Consider the following 17,590-nt stretch of genomic DNA (forward strand, 5'->3'; position numbering starts at 1 on the left):
TCTAAAAATGTTTCACAAGCAGGTAATTAATTTTGCCTAAATGGAACCGGTTTCCTTTTAAAGGTAAAAGATTGTTGATTGTGTCAAAAATTTCCTTACTCTGTTTACTTAAATAAAGTAAATATTTATTTATTTTAATGTCAATATTATTACTTTCTTCTTCTGCATGGTCAATCAAACATTTGGACTGAACAGCCTTTTGTTGGTTTTCAGATATCTTTCTCGATTCCAACTGATCATATATTTCTGATTCAAGTGACAAAAATTGTTTAGAATCCAAATTTGTGTTGTTAATAGCATTCAGTTAGTCCACTCCTTTTTTTATCTTTAGAAAGTTGCTTGAGAACTGTTTGCTTATACGGATTCCAATGGCTTGACCCTCTGAAACCAGAAATTGTTTAGAATCCAAATTTGTGTTGTTAATAGCATTTAGTTTGTCCACTCCTTTTTTTATCTTTAGAAAGTTGCTCGAGAACTGTTTGCTTATACGGATTCCAATGGCTTGACCCTCTGAAACCAGAAATTGTTTAGAATCCAAATTTGTGTTGTTAATAGCATTCAGTTTGTCTACTTCTTTTTATATCTTTAGAAAGTTGCTTGAGAACTGTTTGCTTATACGGATTCCAATGGCTTGACCCTCTGAAAAATTGAGTTTTAAAACCAAGTGCTATTTACTGACATGGTTTAAGCTTTTCCTTTATTTATCGATCTAATAATTGTGTCGTCAACACAAAAAAGCACTGTTATCAATTTAAATATCATCTTCATCTAATTCCTCGTCACTGTCCTTTTCTATATAAATACTGTTCAAATCATTAGTTTCAAACTGCTCAATTTCCTGAAATATTGTTGTCATTTCTTCTTCGGTTGGTAAATTTAAGGATCTTGACAATTCAGTATTCAATTTATCATGAACTATTCTTGGTACAATAGAAACATCTGTAACAGTGTGTTCAAATAATGTGAAACATGAATGAAAAAGTGTTTCAATATTAAAATGTTTCACAAACAGGTAATTAATTTTGCCTAAATGGAACCGGTTTCCTTCTAAAGGTAAAAGATTGTTGATTGTGTCAATAATTTCCTTACTCTGTTTACTTAAATAAAGTAAATATTTTTTTTATTTCAATGTCAATATTATTACTTTCTTCTTCTGCATGGTCAATCAAACATTTGGACTGAACAGCCTTTTGTTGGTTTTCAGATATCTTTCTCGATTCCAACTGATCATATATTTCTGATTCAAGTGACAAAAATTGTTTAGAATCCAAATTTGTGTTGTTAATAGCATTCAGTTTGTCCACTTCTTTTTTTATCTTTAGAAAGTTGCTTGAGAACTGTTTGCTTATACGGATTCCAATGGCTTGACCCTCTGAAAAATTGATATAACAAATTATTGATTGGCTCTCAGAAAAAAGGACATAACACTGATAAAAATAATGGTAACATGTTATTAACGTGTCAAGTAAAACGGTAAATAGAGAGTTGTACAGAAAAACATTTGTGAACAGTTCGCAATGAAAAGCAGGTTATATGACACTTGATTTTGTATTTTGAAGGACTCATTTGTAGTTTGAGAAAAATGCAATAAAAAATTCCTATATGGCTATTTACAAATAGTTGCTGAGAGGTAAACCTTAAAATTTAACACATTGTATAGCTTGACGTATAAAGCTTGAATCACAACTTCTTAGAAAGCCATACATAATTATAGAAAAAAAAATGTCAATTCATTGAAAATTGAATTGAAATTATAAATTTGACTCTATGGGTGATTAATTAAGTTTTGAATTGTCTACCGATGGTACCATGTAAGTTTAAATACATGTAGAACAGCTCTTCTGAATATAATACTAGTTATACATTTTCATACCTGCATATTTCTTCATCAAGCTAGACAAATATTGCCGGTCAGTTGCAAGTTCCTTTAATTTCACTAAACATGCCCTTTTTCTCTTTGTCTGAGCTGATTCTAAAAGCAGTTGTCCTTGATCTGAAGTAAGCTGAAGCTGGGTGAAATTTGTTTTTTTCTTCAACTTTGAACAATCTGATATTAGCCTAGAAAAGAAGACATTATAATAGAACAAATGAATTTTGTTTTTAAGTGGGGTTAAAATTTCACTCCATAATGTAAAATTGAAAACTTATAACATTTTTAATTATTGCACAACTAAACTGTAATCACAAGTGTATTTAGCGTAAGATCTAATGATAAAGTATCATCACATGTTTTAAGTGCAACCCTTACAAATAAAAAAAAATAAACCAAATTTTTTTTTAAAGTTGAAATTAAAAGTTGAAGTGTTCATCCATTTGCAGTTGAGTTTTTTATGTTTTTTTTTAGTTTGAAGGTTAAATTCATTTCTTCAGTTGTATAGGTTATACGGCCATGAGCTGATATTTGAAAAGTTCACATATTTAAGGACGACATCAAAAGTTCAATGAAGGATAAAAAAAACTTAATTCGTATAGTTTTTTCAATGACCCCCCCTCCCTCTAAACTTAATTTGGAAAAAAATGATTGACCCATATGGATATCTTGCAGAAGTTCAACCCCACCCCAAACTATTTTGAATTAAGTTTTTTTTTTTTTATCTTACATCGATCTTTGATGTTATCCCTTAATGACTGTAATAATATCCATATTCAAATTAATGCATGTACACATTTTTTTCCCAAAGCATGTTTCATCTATGACAAACAATCATCAACAAATGCCAGAAAACTTTGTAATGTCTCTGTATGATTACAGAAAAGGTTAAAGTGCTAGTGCTTACATAATAATAAGGAATATAACAATAATATATTAAAAATGTTACATATATATGTGTCAAATTCACCTTTCAATGCGTCTTTCCATTTCCACCTTTTCATCATCTGCTTCATTTATATCTAATAGTTGCCTGTAAAAAAAACACAATAGTGTAACAACAATGCACAAGCATTGTAGCAGTTGTAGCAGGAACTACCACAGCAGACTAAATTAAATCATAAAAAAAAGGAAAGGTAAGTCAGTATTTTCATTTTTTTTATATCTTATTTTGGCACTATGATTTTGGATGAAGTGATTCATATTTCCATGGTCTGAGTTGTCTATAGGCCAAATTGACCTGTGTATTTAATGAGTAGATTTTGAATGTTTTTTTTTTTATTTGATACTAAAATAAACTCGAGTGTCTTGTTGTTAAATCTAAAAACTAAAAGGAACAGAAAATAGAATTATCAAAAGCATTTATGTAGTTTCTTATTTAATCCCCCCCCCAAAAAAAAGAATCTAGTTGCAATTTAACTACCACCTGGAATATTGGTTGTATTTCCCAATTTCATTGATAACCGTGTTAAAATTCCAATAACTGGCCATGGTCCTTTTTCGCAAAATACCCAGATATACCCCTTATGTCCAACAATTTCAATTAGTTACTTCCTAAATAACAGAAATTAAATGATGTAGTCAGCTGGTTCTACAATAAGAGTTGGTTGGCTTACTGTGACATACATATATTCTGTTTTGGATTTGATTTAAGACTTATTTTAACACTGATTTGGGGCATTTTAAGGCAGCCAGTCATTTAAGATAAGAGCAGAATGGGTTTAAACTCCTGACCTCATGTTGACTCACTAGTGATTATAGTAATAACTTAAATCACTCAGCCATCAAAGTTCTAATTTTGTTTTGGCCTTCAGGAAAAAGTTGTAGATAACATTATATTCTGTCCTAAGATCATGTTAGTTTTCAAAACTAGCTTTTAAGAACATAAACCCTCAATCCACCTTTTTTTTTTATTTCACAATGGGTTCTAAATGTTTTACAAGGATGAGCCACATGATTTGTTTTTCATTCAAGTTCTCAATTGAACTGCTTGAAACTCACTTTTTGGATTCAATCTGATGCAGGAGTTCAGCATACTGCTCATCTGTAGTCAAAGGCAGAGCTAAATGAATAAATTTAAAGAACTAGTATAATATATTTAAAAATAAATAATATAAAGTTGCCTGCATTTTTCCAAAAATAGAAAAGATTGTGAGGTAATAGTATTAAGTGTATTTTGAGATTCTGGACTTGTGTTACTGTACTAATTTTCAACCAATATCTTAGATCATTCTTCATAGAAAGTAAATTAACCTGTCAAGGCTTTTACTTTGAATGAGTGGCAAATGTGTAGTATGTGCAGGATGTTGCTGCACAACAAATCTAAACATTAATTACACGTTACAACTCAAAATTATAAAATATTTCTTATGGAAGGCTACCAATGAAAACTATTATAAATTATTTCGTATCGGTTGGGAATAAGATTCTCTTATTGGATAAAAAGGGGTCATGACATTCATTAATCTTCAGTAATAAATTCCATTGGTCATTAACAGAACAATATGGACCAGAAAACCGGTTGTTAATGAACTTTTACATGATATGGACCGGTGGGGCGTGGTTTAGGTCTGATAATGACCGTTGGGGCGTGGTTTCCCTTTGATAATGACTGTTGGGGTGTGGTCTCTCTGCTATTAATGACCAATGGGGCGTGGTTTCTCTGTTTAGAAAGATGTACTTTTTATAAAGCATGTTCCTGATTTTAATATTGAATTTAAGTTGTTGAATTGTTTATTATATGTTTTCGTTAATAGTAAAATTAAAGAGAACTTAATTAAGAATTTATATACTGAAAAGTTGCACTAAAATGAATGGCAGTATTACTACGACTGGTCTTCACTCTTTGCTATAGAAATCGTACAACTACTCGAGTTCGCTTTAGGCGTTTTGAATTTATGAGAATTTCCTAAAACATGGTTTCTCAATGAAATAACCATGATAGTTCTTGAAAAACTGGTCATTATCATGATATATGTACTTCCCACAGGACAGTGGTATTGACTAAGAAAGTGATAATGACTGAGCCAAAGGCGAGGTCATTATTGCTGTTGCAATATAAGTTTACTTCCCAAGGTCTTTCCTGTAAAATGCATATTGAATCACGCTTAGTCAAATATTTATGCAGAGGACTATGCATTATACCAGACGTACCACAAAAAGCATTCATATTATTCCTCACCTTTCCTTTCTTTTCTGTTGGATTGTGTTTTCCATTCTTCCTTCCAGGTTTGAATCACATTTTTAGATTCTGTAATAAAGAAATAAGTTTAAAGTTCTGTCTACTCTTGAATAAATATATTGGCCATGACGACTTGAAATTAAATCTCAGTCAAAAGTCTGGAACTGTTTAAAAATTGGGTTGTTATAAGAACCCTATAACAAAGAACAAAATTCATCTTACTTTGTACTTGAACATGATAAATTTTCCTTAAACTAAGCAAAGTTATATACATGTAAATGTGCACTTGCATAAGGTCTATTTCTATCTGACGAAGCTCATATATTATCAATCAGCTTTTTTATGAATACTTCTTTTACAAATTAATTTGACTTTTATACTGCATTTTTAAAATTGGTAAAGATTCTGTCAATAAATATTACTCAATAAAATAACAAAAAAAGCATGTTATTATATGACTATAAAACAATAGTTAACTTTTGATTTTAGTTGAATATCATATCTCGGGTTAATAAATATTGATTCTTACATTGATCTGTTAGCATATTTTGATTCATCAAGTTAGCTAAAAAATTTATGACCCTTAAAATCATCCAACAATCTCCGAGATCACCGTCATCAAAAGTCAATAATTGTATATTATCAATATAAATATATTGTTTGAGTGCCAGTGAGAAAAAGACCTATGTATGTACTTCTTGAGAACTATATCTTGCATAATTTCATCAAAAAGTATTGAAACAGGGTATCAAATTACTTGATATTAATAAAATAAAATGGGTTAACTTACATTAAAACTAAACATAAATATTTGACTAAGCGTGATTCAATATGCATTTTACAGGAAAGACCTTGGGAAGTAAACTTATATTGCAACAGCAATAATGACCTCGCCTTTGGCTCAGTCATTATCACTTTCTTAGTCAATACCACTGTCCTGTGGGAAGTACATATATCATGATAATGACCAGTTTTTCAAGAACTATCATGGTTATTTCATTGAGAAACCATGTTTTAGGAAATTCTCATAAATTCAAAACGCCTAAAGCGAACTCGAGTAGTTGTACGATTTCTATAGCAAAGAGTGAAGACCAGTCGTAGTAATACTGCCATTCATTTTAGTGCAACTTTTCAGTATATAAATTCTTAATTAAGTTCTCTTTAATTTTACTATTAACGAAAACATATAATAAACAATTCAACAACTTAAATTCAATATTAAAATCAGGAACATGCTTTATAAAAAGTACATCTTTCTAAACAGAGAAACCACGCCCCATTGGTCATTAATAGCAGAGAGACCACACCCCAACAGTCATTATCAAAGGGAAACCACGCCCCAACGGTCATTATCAGACCTAAACCACGCCCCACCGGTCCATATCATGTAAAAGTTCATTAACAACCGGTTTTCTGGTCCATATTGTTCTGTTAATGACCAATGGAATTTATTACTGAAGATTAATGAATGTCATGACCCCTTTTTATCCAATAAGAGAATCTTATTCCCAACCGATACGAAATAATTTATAATAGTTTTCACTGGTAGCCTTCCATAAGAAATATTTTATAATTTTGAGTTGTAACGTGTAATTAATGTTTAGATTTGTTGTGCAGCAACATCCTGCACATACTACACATTTGCCACTCATTCAAAGTAAAAGCCTTGACAGGTTAATTTACTTTCTATGAAGAATGATCTAAGATATTGGTTGAAAATTAGTACAGTAACACAAGTCCAGAATCTCAAAATACACTTAATACTATTACCTCACAATCTTTTCTATTTTTGGAAAAATGCAGGCAACTTTATATTATTTATTTTTAAATATATTATACTAGTTCTTTAAATTTATTCATTTAGCTCTGCCTTTGACTACAGATGAGCAGTATGCTGAACTCCTGCATCAGATTGAATCCAAAAAGTGAGTTTCAAGCAGTTCAATTGAGAACTTGAATGAAAAACAAATCATGTGGCTCATCCTTGTAAAACATTTAGAACCCATTGTGAAATAAAAAAAAAAAGGTGGATTGAGGGTTTATGTTCTTAAAAGCTAGTTTTGAAAGCTAACATGATCTTAGGACAGAATATAATGGTATCTACAACTTTTTCCTGAAGGCCAAAACAAAATTAGAACTTTGATGGCTGAGTGATTTAAGTTATTACTATAATCACTAGTGAGTCAACATGAGGTCAGGAGTTTAAACCCATTCTGCTCTTATCTTAAATGACTGGCTGCCTTAAAATGCCCCAAATCAGTGTTAGAATAAGTCTTAAATCAAATCCAAAACAGAATATATGTATGTCACAGTAAGCCAACCAACTCTTATTGTAGAACCAGCTGACTACATCATTTAATTTCTGTTATTTAGGAAGTAACTAATTGAAATTGTTGGACATAAGGGGTATATCTGGGTATTTTGCGAAAAAGGACCATGGCCAGTTATTGGAATTTTAACACGGTTATCAATGAAATTGGGAAATACAACCAATATTCCAGGTGGTAGTTAAATTGCAACTAGATTCTTTTTTTTGGGGGGGGGGGATTAAATAAGAAACTACATAAATGCTTTTGATAATTCTATTTTCTGTTCCTTTTAGTTTTTAGATTTAACAACAAGACACTCGAGTTTATTTTAGTATCAAATAAAAAAAAAACATTCAAAATCTACTCATTAAATACACAGGTCAATTTGACCTATAGACAACTCAGACCATGGAAATATGAATCACTTCATCCAAAATCATAGTGCCAAAATAAGATATAAAAAAAATGAAAATACTGACTTACCTTTCCTTTTTTTTATGATTTAATTTAGTCTGCTGTGGTAGTTCCTGCTACAACTGCTACAATGCTTGTGCATTGTTGTTACACTATTGTGTTTTTTTTACAGGCAACTATTAGATATAAATGAAGCAGATGATGAAAAGGTGGAAATGGAAAGACGCATTGAAAGGTGAATTTGACACATATATATGTAACATTTTTAATATATTATTGTTATATTCCTTATTATTATGTAAGCACTAACACTTTAACCTTTTCTGCAATCATACAGAGACATTACAAAGTTTTCTGGCATTTGTTGATGATTGTTTGTCATAGATGAAACATGCTTTGGGAAAAAAATGTGTACATGCATTAATTTGAATATGGATATTATTACAGTCATTAAGGGATAACATCAAAGATCAATGTAAGATAAAAAAAAAAAAACTTAATTCAAAATAGTTTGGGGGTGGGGTTGAACTGCTGCAAGATATCCATATGGGTCAATCATTTTTTTCCAAATTAAGTTTAGAGGGAGGGGGGGTCATTGAAAAAACTATACGAATTAAGTTTTTTTTATCCTTCATTGAACTTTTGATGTCGTCCTTAAATATGTGAACTTTTCAAATATCAGCTCATGGACGTATAACCTATACAACTGAAGAAATGAATTTAACCTTCAAACTAAAAAAAAACATAAAAAACTCAACTGCAAATGGATGAACACTTCAACTTTTAATTTCAACTTTAAAAAAAAATTTGGTTTATTTTTTTTTATTTGTAAGGGTTGCACTTAAAACATGTGATGATACTTTATCTGTTGATCATTAGATCTTACGCTAAATACACTTGTGATTACAGTTTAGTTGTGCAATAATTAAAAATGTTATAAGTTTTCAATTTTACATTATGGAGTGAAATTTTAACCCCACTTAAAAACAAAATTCATTTGTTCTATTATAATGTCTTCTTTTCTAGGCTAATATCAGATTGTTCAAAGTTGAAGAAAAAAACAAATTTAACCCAGCTTCAGCTTACTTCAGATCAAGGACAACTGCTTTTAGAATCAGCTCAGACAAAGAGAAAAAGGGCATGTTTAGTGAAATTAAAGGAACTTGCAACTGACCGGCAATATTTGTCTAGCTTGATGAAGAAATATGCAGGTATGAAAATGTATAACTAGTATTATATTCAGAAGAGCTGTTCTACATGTATTTAAACTTACATGGTACCATCGGTAGACAATTCAAAACTTAATTAATCACCCATAGAGTCAAATTTATAATTTCAATTCAATTTTCAATGAATTGACATTTTTTTTTCTATAATTATGTATGGCTTTCTAAGAAGTTGTGATTCAAGCTTTATACGTCAAGCTATACAATGTGTTAAATTTTAAGGTTTACCTCTCAGCAACTATTTGTAAATAGCCATATAGGAATTTTTTATTGCATTTTTCTCAAACTACAAATGAGTCCTTCAAAATACAAAATCAAGTGTCATATAACCTGCTTTTCATTGCGAACTGTTCACAAATGTTTTTCTGTACAACTCTCTATTTACCGTTTTACTTGACACGTTAATAACATGTTACCATTATTTTTATCAGTGTTATGTCCTTTTTTCTGAGAGCCAATCAATAATTTGTTATATCAATTTTTCAGAGGGTCAAGCCATTGGAATCCGTATAAGCAAACAGTTCTCAAGCAACTTTCTAAAGATAAAAAAAGAAGTGGACAAACTGAATGCTATTAACAACACAAATTTGGATTCTAAACAATTTTTGTCACTTGAATCAGAAATATATGATCAGTTGGAATCGAGAAAGATATCTGAAAACCAACAAAAGGCTGTTCAGTCCAAATGTTTGATTGACCATGCAGAAGAAGAAAGTAATAATATTGACATTGAAATAAAAAAATATTTACTTTATTTAAGTAAACAGAGTAAGGAAATTATTGACACAATCAACAATCTTTTACCTTTAGAAGGAAACCGGTTCCATTTAGGCAAAATTAATTACCTGTTTGTGAAACATTTTTATATTGAAACACTTTTTCATTCATGTTTCACATTATTTGAACACACTGTTACAGATGTTTCTATTGTACCAAGAATAGTTCATGATAAATTGAATACTGAATTGTCAAGATCCTTAAATTTACCAACCGAAGAAGAAATGACAACAATATTTCAGGAAATTGAGCAGTTTGAAACTAATGATTTGAACAGTATTTATATAGAAAAGGACAGTGACGAGGAATTAGATGAAGATGATATTTAAATTGATAACAGTGCTTTTTTGTGTTGACGACACAATTATTAGATCGATAAATAAAGGAAAAGCTTAAACCATGTCAGTAAATAGCACTTGGTTTTAAAACTCAATTTTTCAGAGGGTCAAGCCATTGGAATCCGTATAAGCAAACAGTTCTCAAGCAACTTTCTAAAGATATAAAAAGAAGTAGACAAACTGAATGCTATTAACAACACAAATTTGGATTCTAAACAATTTCTGGTTTCAGAGGGTCAAGCCATTGGAATCCGTATAAGCAAACAGTTCTCGAGCAACTTTCTAAAGATAAAAAAAGGAGTGGACAAACTAAATGCTATTAATAACACAAATTTGGATTCTAAACAATTTCTGGTTTCAGAGGGTCAAGCCATTGGAATCCGTATAAGCAAACAGTTCTCAAGCAACTTTCTAAAGATAAAAAAAGGAGTGGACTAACTGAATGCTATTAACAACACAAATTTGGATTCTAAACAATTTTTGTCACTTGAATCAGAAATATATGATCAGTTGGAATCGAGAAAGATATCTGAGAACCAACAAAAGGCTGTTCAGTCCAAATGTTTGATTGACCATGCAGAAGAAGAAAGTAATAATATTGACATTAAAATAAATAAATATTTACTTTATTTAAGTAAACAGAGTAAGGAAATTTTTGACACAATCAACAATCTTTTACCTTTAAAAGGAAACCGGTTCCATTTAGGCAAAATTAATTACCTGCTTGTGAAACATTTTTAGATTGAAACTCTTTTTCATTCATGTTTCACATTATTTGAACACACTGTTACAGATGTTTCTATTGTACCAAGAATAGTTCATGATAAATTGAATACTGAATTGTCCAGATCCTTAAATTTACCAACCAAAGAAGAAATGACAACAATATTTTTTTAGGAAATTGAGAACAATGATTTTTTAGTGTTAGATTAGATCAATTTCAACAGGAGAAGCTTTTAAAAAAAATCATGTCAGAAAATGTACCTGGTTAAAAAAAAGGTGATTTTTTTTTTAAAGTTTATTAATATTCTTTAATTTTCATGCCTTTTGTTCTTATTGGTGGGCCGTCTAAAGTTAAAATTATTGCATTTTTAATTCATAAATTTTGCAATATAGAAAGGTTATTAAAACAAATGAGTTGTTAATTTTACTATTTAGAGGAACTTGCTGTTGAGATTAATCAGGTTGAAATTTTAGGAGTGGGTGCATAAAATGATTTGCAGAACAGGATATAACCCCCTGGCGCACTGTGAAAGGTCGTAAGGTTATAAGTCCCTGGCATGGATGGAACAAGCCTGTAAACTTGGCCTGCTGCAAATCAAACTATGCTTTTTAAAACTTTTATTTATAATTGATTGTTTTGGAATTAATACAATCTGGACAAGTTTATATGCAGTTTATATATGTCTGAATATATCATGTGAATTGGTTGTAATCACAAAATTCTTGGTGTTGCTTGATGATGATAAATTAAAAGTAACCCTAAACATTATTGTTTTAATTTTTTAATATAGAACTAATAACATTCTTGACTATAGAGATGTTTGTTTTGGTAAAAAAAACTTGCTGTTAATATATTTCAGGTAGGAATTTAACGAAAGTTGGGAGGGGGATTGCATGTTATGATTTGCAGAACAGGATATAACCCGCTGGCACACTGTGAAAGGTCGTAAGGTTATAAGTCCCTGGCATGGATGGAATAAGCCTGTAAACTTGGCCTGCTGCAAATCAAACTATGCTTTTTAAAACTTTTATTGCTTGATTGTTTTTGATTTAATGATATTGTACAGATGTTTAACAACTTTAAGGAACCTAAATATCTTTATAAATAAAATTATATAACCTATACCCAATGTTGTTCTTTACATTGAATAGTAATTATGCAGACTTGAGACAGGATGGTACATTTTTTTTTGCCCCTCTTTTAGTATATATCAAAGAAAATTATTCCAGTGACTAATGTAACTTGAACCTTGAGTCAAGGTCTAATTCCGACAGCTGACACCATACAATTATTTCTTACATATAATATGTCAACAATTGCTTATGGTATCTTCGAAGAGAAAAATATGGAACCACAATAAATGACTATAAAATTAATATGAAGTGTGTGTGATATTGAGGCAACTCTTCGTCAAAGACATAATGTACTTATCTTCCAATTCATGAACTGAAACCAGCATGAAATAACATGCTTAACTCTCACATGACTCCACTTGCAGAGACGAGCATAGTTTATCATTCATATACTAATATGTGTAATAAATTGGAATATTGAATATTGGTGTAAATACAAGGAAAAGGAAACCCAAAGTTAAAATACCATAATTATCACTCAAGAAACCAGTCTTAAGATCTCATTTCCATAATCGATGACTTGGACCTACACCTTACAATATGTGTATATCTATATCAATATGATGTAACCACATTACTGTAATAAAACCTGAAAAATCACTTCATTTCTTGCACACCATCTAAACAGTACCTCATGTTACTAGGGAGACAATTCTTTTACAAGTAATTGTCCAATTATTGTAGAATAAAGTTTGTGTAGGACAGCAAAATGTAGTTGTCGTCTTCTTAAACTCACTCTTTCGATTATTAACAACAATCAAACAAACCTTACTATTAATAACTGGGACTTGTACATGAGAAGAACAGGGAAAGTAGAATTAAAAATTTAATTTATATAAGTAACCAGAGATATGAACTATATCTGTAAACATCAGCAGTTGGCTTCACCTATCCAGCACACTAGAAAGAAGTCGTTTCCCATTCTGATTCAAATTCTAATCTTTTATAACTCGTCTTTGTGAGCATAGCATGATGATATTTAGATTGTACTTGTATATACAATATCCATAAAAACAAAGAACTAAAAAATACTGAACAGTCCGAGGAAAAATTGAAACGGTAAGTCCCTAATCAAAAGAATGGATAACAACTGTCACATTCCTGACTTGATACATGCATTTTTATGCAACTGCCAAAATTTTTTCGGACAATAACTTTATTTTAAGTGAATTGATCTTTGATTTTTTTAAGAAGGTTCAATCTGAGACTACTATAACACAATAAACACATATAGTCTTGGGTTCAATACAAAAGTTTGGATTGGGTCCTAACCTTTTAGGAATAAGTATTGTGACTGCTCTGAAATTTGACCACAAGTGGAAGGTTGGGATTTTTTGTGTGCTTATGGTGCCAAACGATCAGAAATTAAGGACCAAAACAAGCATTTTTGTAGTTTCAGAAAAATAACTTGTGTGAATGGATCTCGCGGCTAACATCGTACAACAAGGTTCCTTATCACAAAGGGAAGAATGGGATTGAGTTTGAGGATTATTGGCCCAAACATGCCAGGATTTCGGTACAAGTCCGAAAACAAGCATTTCAAGTTTTCTATTTTCCAGACAATAACTTGTGTATGGCATGGGTCTCTCTAAAATTGTACAACAAGGTTCCATATTACAAAAGAAAGAGTGGGATAGAGTTTGAATTTGTCCCAACTGTTCAGCGAAATAAATTTATGTTGTGTAGAACTGTGAAAAAAAAAATCTTTTAAAAGAAGGGACGTGGACAAAGTATAACACATATTAAGTAAAAATAAATCCGATGTGTTGACGGTTTCAATCGGTAAAAATCATTAAGGTCTACCAGAATGTAACTTACAATCTTCCAAGTGGTTCAATAAAAACAACGGACGCGGTGGCTCTGAAATAATTATGTATCCCATTGTTGTATGTCTCATTGGTCTGTTGGTGTATGGACGATATATAGCGTCTATATCCATGGAATAGTATATGCCTAATTGGTGATATGGTGTATGAACTTTATATATATATATATATATAGCTTATACGAATCGAATAACTCTGTAGAAAAATGGAAATTCATTTGGCATTTCCATTGAAGTTGTCTTTTAGTGTGTCGTTTTACCAGATTTGCTACCGGTCTTGTAACCGCTAGATTTATTGCTTGATGTTTGCTGTACTTCCAGTGACAACTATTTCAATTATGTTCAGGAAGAGACCATATTAAAGATGAAAACAATAGTTCGGTCATGTAACCGCTAGACGCCTGTCCAGCAAACTATTTACGTCACTGAGTGGCAAATATTTCATTCATGTTCAGGAAGAGATCATATTAAAGATGAATACAATAGTAAGGTCATATTAATGCTAGACTGATTGAATGGTGTTGGTTTTACGTCCAGTGACAACTATTTCATTCATGTTCAGGAAGAGACCATATCAAAGATGAAAACAAAAGTTAAGTCATGTAACCGCTAGACGTCAGTCCAGCAAACTATTTACGTCCCGAGTTCAAATATTTTATACATGGTCAGCGGAAAGATATCATATTACAGATAAATAAAATAGTTAGGTCATGAAACCACTGCTAGACGACTGTCCATCAAACTATTTACGTCAAGTAGCAAATATTTCATTCATGTTCAGGAAGAAATCATATTAAAGATAAATACAATAGTTAGACCATATTACCGCTAGACTGATTATTTGAAGTTGGCTGTATGTCCAGTGACAAATATTTCATTCATGTTCAGGACGTCGGATATCATATTAATGATGAATACAATAGTTCGGTCATGTAACCGCTAGACGTCAGTCCAGCAATCTATTCACGTCCCGAATTCAAATATTTTATTCATGGTCAGCGGAAAGATATCATATTACAGATAAATAAAATAGTTAGGTCATGAAACCACTGCTAGACGTCTGTCCATCAAACTATTTACGTCAAGTAGCAAATATTTCATTCATGTTCAGGAAGAGATCATATTAAAGATAAATACAATAGTTAGACCATATTACCGCTAGACTGATTGATTGATGTTGGCTGTACGTCCAGCGACAAATATTTCATTCATGTTCAGGACGTCGGATAAAATATTAATGATGAATACAATAATTCGGTCATGTAACCGCTAGACGTCTGTCCAGCAATTTATTTACGTCCAGTGGCAAATATTTCATTCATGTTCAAGACGAGATAATATTAAAGATGAATTACAGACAATACTTACAGACTATCTAAGAACTGCAGACTATACTTACAGACTAAATCTAATTATCTGAGACAAAACTTACATCTGTATATAGGAACCTCAGACAATACTTACAAACTGTATATGAATACCTCCGACTAGTATACTTACAGACTGTATCTAAGAACTGCAGACACTACTTACAGACTAACTCTAAGAACCTCGAACAAAAATTACAATTGTATATAAGAACCTCAGACAATACTTACAGACTGTATCTAAGAACTATAGACAATACTTACAGACCGTATCTAAGAACTATAGACAATACTTACAGACCGTATCTAAGAACTATAGACAATACTTACAGACCGTATCTAAGAACTATAGACAATACTTACAGACCGTATCTAAGAACTATAGACAATACTTACAGACCGTATCTAAGAACTATAGACAATACTTACAGACCGTATCTAAGAACTATAGACAATACTTACAGACCGTATCTAAGAACTATAGACAATACTTACAGACTGTATCTAAGAACTATAGACAATACTTACAGACTATCTAAGAACTACAGACAATACTTACAGACTGTATCTAAGAACTACAGACAATACTTACAGACTGTATCTAAGAACTATAGACAATACTTACAGACTGTATCTAAGAACTATAGACAATACTTACAGACTATCTAAGAACTACAGACAATACTTACAGACCGTATCTAAAAACTACAGACAATACTTACAGACCGTATCTAAGAACTACAGACAATACTTACAGACTATCTAAGAACTACAGACAATACTTACAGACTGTATCTAAGAACTACAGACAATACTTACAGACTGTATCTAAGAACTATAGACAATACTTACAGACTATCTAAGAACTACAGACAATACTTACAGACCGTATCTAAGAACTACAGACAATACTTACAGACCGTATCTAAGAACTACAGACAATACTTACAGACTATCTAAGAACTATAGACAATACTTACAGACTATCTAAGAACTACAGACAATGCTTACAGACTGTATTTAAGAATTACAGACTAACTCTAAGAACCTTGGACAAAACTTACAATTGTATATAAGAACCTCAGACAATACTTACAAACTGTATCTAAGAATTACAGACAATACTTACAGACTATCTAAAAACCGCAGACTCATTATTTTTGTATACAGAAAGATCGGTTTTCCATTACTAGCTAGATATTTACTGTAGAATACTAAGTAATGTTTTCATAATTTAAATTTGACAGGTACAGAACGTGCATAAAGCCTTTGTCATCAATCATATTTCATCGAGACTGCAAACAATTTTTTAATTTTTTTTCTGACAATGTTAACATGCTCTATAAGTATTTTTGACGTATGTACATGTAATTAAAAGTTAGTGCAGTTCATCAAATTGAATGACCAGGAAGGCAAGGCGAGAACTAAATGGTTATTGACATCGAGCCACATATATATCATGCATTTATTCATTAATAAGTTGGCACTGGCTACGGTTACATGGAAATGTAACAATAATAAAAATAATATTGTTACATTGGGGACTAATTGTCAGAATGCAAAGTTGGGTAAGGAACCGATTAATTACGAATGTAACAATAATTATTGAGGCTACGGTTACATAACGTTATTGTTACATGAAAAACAGCAATGTACGCTAGATTATTAAACTCAAATCTTCTATAATAGTTTTATTGCTTAATTCTTTCATATGTACTAAATAATACTTGTAAATTAAATAATGATAAATAATAAATATTATTATTCAACAAATGGTGTTTAATTATAGTTATACGTATTAATGGTTTTGATTTTCTTAACTTTAGATACTACTTCACATTAGTAATGTCAAAGGCGAAAAATATGGGTTAATGGTTTCACTTTAAAGTATTTAACTGCACTGCACACCTACTCTTATTACTGTCATTATACTTTGAACAATGGATGAAGATATTTCTATTACCAATTTTGTTTAGGGTGAACAAATTAAAACTTGGCAGTTGGGATGCGTTTTAAATGAAACAACAATATTAAGACACAAATTTCATACAACTATACAAACGCAGTTCTAAAAAAGGTGATACATCAAAAGCAAAGTTTGCTAACTGTAACTTAATTAAAATACTGGGAACTTCTGTATGTACATGTATCCATGGAGGACGTATTTTCGTTCATCAAAAATGTGTAGGACTTATACATGCTTTTAAAAAACACTTAGTAATACTGGATTTGTAGAAACTGTCATTGTAAATAAAAATTACAATGAAGAAATTGTATGTATGGTAAATATAAAATGAATGTCTTCAACTTTTATTATTCAGTACATATTACTAGTCCCATCGTACATCGCTGTTTTCCATGTAACAATATAAACGCAATGTAACCGTAGCCTCAATAATTATTGTTACATTCGTAATTAAACAGGT

General features: G+C 31.0%; 2 protein-coding genes across 2 annotated transcripts; one reads left to right on the top strand and one right to left on the bottom strand.

Moving 5' to 3' along the window:
• Window positions 1-5,121, bottom strand: LOC143057195 (uncharacterized). Its single transcript, XM_076230452.1, has 5 exons — window positions 5,052-5,121; window positions 3,872-3,932; window positions 2,841-2,903; window positions 1,874-2,058; window positions 1-1,372 (listed from the first exon to the last, which is right to left on the bottom strand). Exons 3-5 carry the CDS (start codon window positions 2,858-2,860, stop codon window positions 1,095-1,097), a joined length of 483 nt encoding a protein of 160 aa, XP_076086567.1. The 5' UTR covers window positions 2,861-2,903; window positions 3,872-3,932; window positions 5,052-5,121; the 3' UTR covers window positions 1-1,094.
• A 1,798-nt stretch (window positions 5,122-6,919) lies between these two features.
• LOC143057254 (uncharacterized) lies at window positions 6,920-11,510 on the top strand. Its single transcript, XM_076230521.1, has 4 exons — window positions 6,920-6,976; window positions 7,947-8,009; window positions 8,801-8,985; window positions 9,487-11,510. Exons 2-4 carry the CDS (start codon window positions 7,990-7,992, stop codon window positions 10,104-10,106), a joined length of 825 nt encoding a protein of 274 aa, XP_076086636.1. The 5' UTR covers window positions 6,920-6,976; window positions 7,947-7,989; the 3' UTR covers window positions 10,107-11,510.
• The last annotated feature ends 6,080 nt before the right edge of the window (window positions 11,511-17,590 follow it).

The sequence above is a fragment of the Mytilus galloprovincialis genome, chromosome 13 (genome assembly GCF_965363235.1).
Source record: "Mytilus galloprovincialis chromosome 13, xbMytGall1.hap1.1, whole genome shotgun sequence".
Taxonomy (NCBI): Eukaryota; Metazoa; Mollusca; class Bivalvia; order Mytilida; family Mytilidae; genus Mytilus; species Mytilus galloprovincialis.

What these genes read in the sequence shown, in the direction of transcription:
- LOC143057195 (XM_076230452.1), bottom strand. Translation starts at nt 2,860, where the DNA reads ATGGAAAGACGCATTGAAAG. An exon ending in ATGGAAAGACGCATTGAAAG is followed by an intron (nt 2,059 to 2,840) that starts GTGAATTTGACA and finishes CTTCTTTTCTAG; the next exon opens with GCTAATATCAGATTGTTCAA. An exon ending in CTTGATGAAGAAATATGCAG is followed by an intron (nt 1,373 to 1,873) that starts GTATGAAAATGT and finishes TCAATTTTTCAG; the next exon opens with AGGGTCAAGCCATTGGAATC.
- LOC143057254 (XM_076230521.1), top strand. Translation starts at nt 7,990, where the DNA reads ATGGAAAGACGCATTGAAAG. An exon ending in ATGGAAAGACGCATTGAAAG is followed by an intron (nt 8,010 to 8,800) that starts GTGAATTTGACA and finishes CTTCTTTTCTAG; the next exon opens with GCTAATATCAGATTGTTCAA. An exon ending in CTTGATGAAGAAATATGCAG is followed by an intron (nt 8,986 to 9,486) that starts GTATGAAAATGT and finishes TCAATTTTTCAG; the next exon opens with AGGGTCAAGCCATTGGAATC.